General features: G+C 44.9%; 1 protein-coding gene across 1 annotated transcript in view; it reads left to right on the top strand.

The window, feature by feature from the left end:
* Positions 1 to 5,682, top strand: part of atrn (attractin) — a 42,163-nt gene extending 36,481 nt beyond the window's left edge. Inside the window, exons 25-26 of the mRNA XM_076974867.1 lie at positions 3,118 to 3,179; positions 5,539 to 5,682. Of these exons, the coding sequence (XP_076830982.1) occupies positions 3,118 to 3,179; positions 5,539 to 5,647 (171 nt within the window). The 3' untranslated portion in view covers positions 5,648 to 5,682. The remainder of the gene's footprint in view (positions 1 to 3,117; positions 3,180 to 5,538) is intronic.
* Positions 5,683 to 6,000: the final 318 nt, after the last annotated feature.

A 6,000-nucleotide genomic window follows, 5' to 3' on the forward strand; every position in this document is an offset into this window, starting at 1 on the left:
TCTTACACCAGGCCTATTGTTTTTATATAGTACACAATGAAATAATGTATTCAATAGTCTTTACTAAGGCTAAACCACCTGTGCCTGCAACAATATATGTTTAAAACATACTTCATGGATGGGGTTAAGATGCTAGGAGCTATTTAGCAGCCAAACTTGGTAAAAGAATAATGACCCAAGCAGTTTGATTGTGAGTTTGATTTTGAATGGATGTAATTATTACCCTTCAGGCTCCCATAATGATTGTCAAAACCTCTTTAAGAGAATTTCAAAAGCTAATTAAGAATGAAAACCCCAAATCTTTTGTTCACAGAAGTATTCTGGCCCTTTACTCAGTACTTTGGAGAAGCCTCTTTGGCAACTGTTAGCTGGATCTCTCCTTCAACACGTCTCCACAAGCTTTGGGTGGCGTGTCCCTTTGGTCAAGCCCCATACGACCAGATAATGGATCACCGTGGAGAGTGAAGAGGTCTCTACAGATGTTCAGTGGGGTTTCACTCTGGGTTGTGGCTGGGCCATTCAAAGTACATTCAGAGACTTTCCCCTGAGGTCATTGTTGTATTGAGAGGAGTAGTGTCAGTGAAGTCCGAGGTTCTTCAGGCTTGTTGAGACTCGTCCCTGCTTGTCCCTGCTGCTGAGGTGCACTCCCAGGGCGTGATTTGGGCGTGATTCGCCCCTGCCATGTTTCACTGTAGGGATGCTAGGCTAGCTCATCACTGTTTTTCACCATAGCTGATTTATGCTGCGTAGATGGCTGCCTGTCCTGGACATTCTCCCCTCTCCACCCAGTTCTTCTGGAGTTCTGTTAGTCCTCATTGGGTTCTCTCTTACCACCTTGACCAAGGTTCTTCTGGTCTGGATGCTCTTTTGGATGGTCAGACAATTCCAGGGAGACTAGCTTCTACCATTCAGAGCCAAGGCCACTGTGGTATTGGGAACACTCAAAGCCTTAGATATCATTTTATATCATTGCCTTTATCAATGTCATGCCATAATTCGATCACGGAGATCCTCAGATGGTCCTTGAAATTCTGAATTGGCTTGGTTTTGGTCCTGACAAGTGCATTGTAAATTGTTGGCCCTAATGGACACAGGTGTGCGTTTTTTCCAAACTATGTCCAATCAATTCAACATTTCACCAGGTGAACTTGAATTGAGTCCTAGATACATATCAAGGATAATTACAGAAAACAGGATTTCGTTGTCTACAATCTGGATTGCCGCATCAAATGGGTTGTCAGTAAAATTCAGATTTTAGAAGTTTGGGGATTTTAATTAACTTTTTCTTTTTTTTAAACTCTTTTCTTTGTTTTATTATTGGTGATTAAGTGTACATTGAGTAAAAATGGCAATGTTATCCAGAAATAAAGGGATCGGAATACTTTATGAATCATGTGTGCATGCAAAATGCTCAAGCAATTAGGGAATGCTTGAAGTTTGAACATCTTTTCTGATCTAAATTGTGTACAAAATGACATAGCAATAATCAATGGAAACCAAAATAGTCGACCCATTGATCTGAATAAAAAATTACATTGAAAATCAGAGTAAAACTGACATCACAGGCTGATCCAATTTGCATTTTCATCACAGCAACTCGTAATGTGACTCCGTAGTGGGTTTGGCTGCCACGTGCCTGCGTGCGATCCAGACACCTTCTGGGCATGCTCCTGAGAGACACCAGATGGTGTCCTCTGGGATCTCCTCCCAGACCTGGATCAGGGCAATCGGTGAGCGTCTGGATAGTCCGTGGAATTACTTGGCAGCGTTGAATGCACTGATACAAAACAGTCGGGTCTGGGGAACGTGAAGGCCCGTCAGTGCCATCGGTGCTTTGATTATCCAGGAACCGCCAACACGTTCTGTCCACATGAGGGTAGACGTTGTGATCTACCAGGAGGAATCCACAGCCAGATGCACCAGCGTGAGGTCTGACGCTGGTCTGACCACTTCATGCCGGTACAGCAGTCAGGGGACTGTTGACGATCACATGGAGGTTTATTCTCTTTATAGCTTTAGCCAGTATCCAAATTTAGGCTAAATCTATTTTGTACAGTCAGTCACACCACAGCTCTTTCCTGTTTATGTTTTGTTTTTGCGGTGTTCACACTGAACAACAATGCTTGGACATAACCGCAGTGACTTGCCTCTGTTAGCTGTGATGTCACGTGCAATGCCTCTGTTAGCTGTGATGTCACGTGCAATGCCTCTGTTAGCTGTGATGTCACGTGCAATGCCTCTGTTAGCTGTGATGTCACTTGAATACTCTCTGTTAGCTGTGATGTCATGTGCATACTCTGTTAGCTGTGATGTCACGTGCATTCCCTCTGTTAGCTGTGATGTCACGTGCATACCCTCTGTTAGCTGTGATGTCACGTGCATACCCTCTGTTAGCTGTGATGTCACGTGCATACTCTCTGTTAGCTGTGATGTCACGTGCATACGCTCTGTTAGCTGTGATGTCACGTGCATACGCTCTGTTAGCTGTGATGTCACGTGCATACCCTCTGTTAGCTGTGATGTCACGTGCATACCCTCTACTCTACTTCCTGTCCACTGAGGAACTTGGGACGGGGGGGGGGGGGGGGGGGGGGGGTTGTCTGGGGGCACTGCCATTTTGGTCTGTGTAGCCAGCTTTATTGTATGCTTACAGTTGCAGGTTAGTGTTCTTCAGTGTTTGTACCATGTCTATATAGTTAATTATTTACAAAATAACACTGATAAAAATAACATTGTTGCTGCTATACTGGACAGTGTCACTGTACTGATGGTATAATATCTGCTTATTCGTGAGAAGTCTGTATCTCTCATTCAAGATTTCCTGCCTGTTCTTATGCACATTACTTCAAGCTTTGACGCATCTACATTTCTCAAACCCCTCTCTTCCTTTTTTTCTCTACAACCTTCCACCCCTCATTTCCAGGGATGTAATCCCAGCTTTTCACAGAAACTCTTCATGCATGGTAACACATCTGAACTGAGCCAATAAACCCTTATCGATGGGGTGAATCTTCAGCAGGGGGCAGTGTTGGTCCAGGGTGGGGGGAATTCTAGCCATGCATACACTGAAAATGTACACGTACCACAAAATTAATGTTATTTCTCCTTCTCTTTCAGATTGCTTTCTCCCAACACAGTAACTTCATGGATCTGGTACAGTTCTTTGTCACATTCTTCAGGTTAGAATCTCCGTTGTTTCAAAATATGTTAATTGGGTACGGCTGTGTGTGCGTGCACCTGCACATTTGCATGGTTCTACGGACTTGCGTTCGAGCAAAGGATTGTTTCTAAGAACTGTAGTAACGCAGTTGCAGGAAGAGGTTCGTGACGCCCTGGCGGTTGCCAGGATTTCTGCCTGAAGACCACACAAGTGATCTTATCGTGGAACTCCAGGAGAAGCAGTGTGCCTCGTATGCTGTGCTTATAGATCGTTGGCAGGAAATTGAATCTCATACTTTCTGCAGCTGTTGCTCAGTCCTGCACAGCAGTTGTTTGGACCTAAAGCTGCTTCAGAGGGTCATTTTGGGACGTCTTCCTTAACACCCAAAAGTTCACAAATTCTGTCTCCAAACCAACAGTGAGCTTGTAGGTTATACTCAGTGTTCCCAACAGGGAGACCACTGGTTTTGTTTCCTGAGAGCTTCCTATTAATGTCATTTTTATTCACCATAAAAAAAAATTAAATTTAATGGCACGTTTATGAATTTTTGACATTATCAAACCAACATACCTGACTAGAGCCATCCTCTTTTACAGAGGTTGTTTTCCTACACTTTACACACTTTTCAGTATGTTCAGCTAACTTTTAATGTCTCTAGCTGATCTCCAGGCCCGGGTTTCTCCCACTTTGGGAACCACCATGTTCGTGACGTTTTTGTCATTGTTTAGCTCATTTTATCAAAAAAGTGTAGTATAGTGCTGTGAGAGTTTATCTGGCTTATTATGACTTAAAAGATCAGCTCACACTGTCAGAGTAAATTAATTTGTGGCGTTGAAAAGAAACGGAGTGATACGCACTCACACAGGGAACACGAGGTTTCTCTCATCGCCTTCATCAGAACACCGTGTCTCCCCGTTTCCCTCACACGGTCAAAACTGTACTGTTGGTCGTAGCTCTTCCAGGCTTCAGCTATAGGGAAAGAAGAACAGTCTCCTAGATTAGAGTATGATTCTCACACACACACACACACACACACACACACAAACACACACACACACACACACACACACACACACACACACACACACACACACACACACACACACACACACACACACACACACACACCACACACTCTGTGGTGTGGCTGGCAATGGTTCCCCGTCATTAGTTCTGTCAGTTGAGGCACTATGATGAATTACACTGACTCTGCACACTTTCAGGCTGGGTAGGAGTGAAGTTGAGGCGAGTGTGGCCCACTCCAGCTGCATTTTGGATCAGAACCATTTTTTCTATTAAGAAAAGGGTTCTAATCCTGCAGTAGTTTTCTGTTCTGCCCATCCTGAGTTCAGCAGACCCCAGAATCCAGTATGAGAGAATGTAGTTCAGGAGAAGAAATGAGCTGGAAATGACTGGGGGCAGAAAATGAGACAGACGGAAAGACTGAGAGCAACAGCTGGTGGAACATCCAGCAACACACACACCAACACACACACACACCAACACACACACACACACCAACACACACACACACACCAACACACACACACACACCAACACACACACACACACACCAACACACACACCACCACACCAACACACACACACACCAACACACACACACACCAACACACACACACACACACACCAACACACACACCACCAACACACACACCAACACACACACACACACACACCAACACACACACCAACACACCACACACACACCAACACACACACCAACACACACACACACACCAACACACACACACACACCACACACACACACACACCAACACACACACACCATCTCACACACCAACACACACCCACACACACCATCTCACACACCAACGCACACACACCCACACACACCAACACACACACACACACACACACCATCTCTCACACACACCCACACCATCTCACACACACACACACCCAACACACACACACGCACACCCGTATACAGCCGCTCAAAATTCATGTTTATTCAGACTTAAGTAGAGGTTACAAGCAAAGGATACATTTATGTTTGGGACTTGACTGTGAGACAGGGCACAGTAAGACTTGTGTGTACATTTATGAGTCTGTGGAGTAGTGATTCGTCATGGAGAATCAGCCCCTAAAACACAGAACACAACTGATTTACTGACATCTCGGCCTTGATGTGTCGTTTCTCTTGTATGTCGATGTTAAATTCTCGATACTGGATGAAATTTCGTGGTCTCAGCAGGTCTGACGTCTCCGCTACATGAGTGAAATTTAGTATCTTCATCACAACAAATCTCCTATTGGTTGGAATGTCACCTAGCAAGTTCCTGCTCTACTCTGCCCACCCTTTCTGTCCTCTGACCTCACTTCCTGTCCATCTGCAGCTGTTTCCTGTCTCTGCTGCTGGTGGCTGCAGTGGTGTGGAAGATCAAACAGAGCTGTTGGGCGTCACGGCGACGAGAGGTCAGTACAGCAGCGGCTGCTTTCTTCTGATGTCACTTAATGCAAGCCTTGAAAAATTTTGTTTATTTATTTTTTAAAGATTTATTTAACCTCTCTCCTTCCATTTAAGTGAAGGTTGTTCCCTCTAAATCCGTGTTCAAAACGCTGGAACATGCAGAAGGCTTGAGGGGTTGTGAGGGTGAGGCACATGTTGACTGCAGGTCTTACTGTAAACGGGCCTCAGGACTGCAGGTCTTACTGTAAACGGGCCTGTTTCGGTGTTTGGGAATCCAATTTGTCATCACAATGAGATTTAAAGGAGATGATATAAGCGTCTATTTAAAAGCTCTAAGCATGTCGGTGGAAGGCACACCGCTCTTACTCACCGGCTGACTGAAGTGGTC

The sequence above is a fragment of the Brachyhypopomus gauderio genome, chromosome 15 (assembly GCF_052324685.1).
Source record: "Brachyhypopomus gauderio isolate BG-103 chromosome 15, BGAUD_0.2, whole genome shotgun sequence".
Taxonomy (NCBI): domain Eukaryota; kingdom Metazoa; phylum Chordata; class Actinopteri; order Gymnotiformes; family Hypopomidae; genus Brachyhypopomus; species Brachyhypopomus gauderio.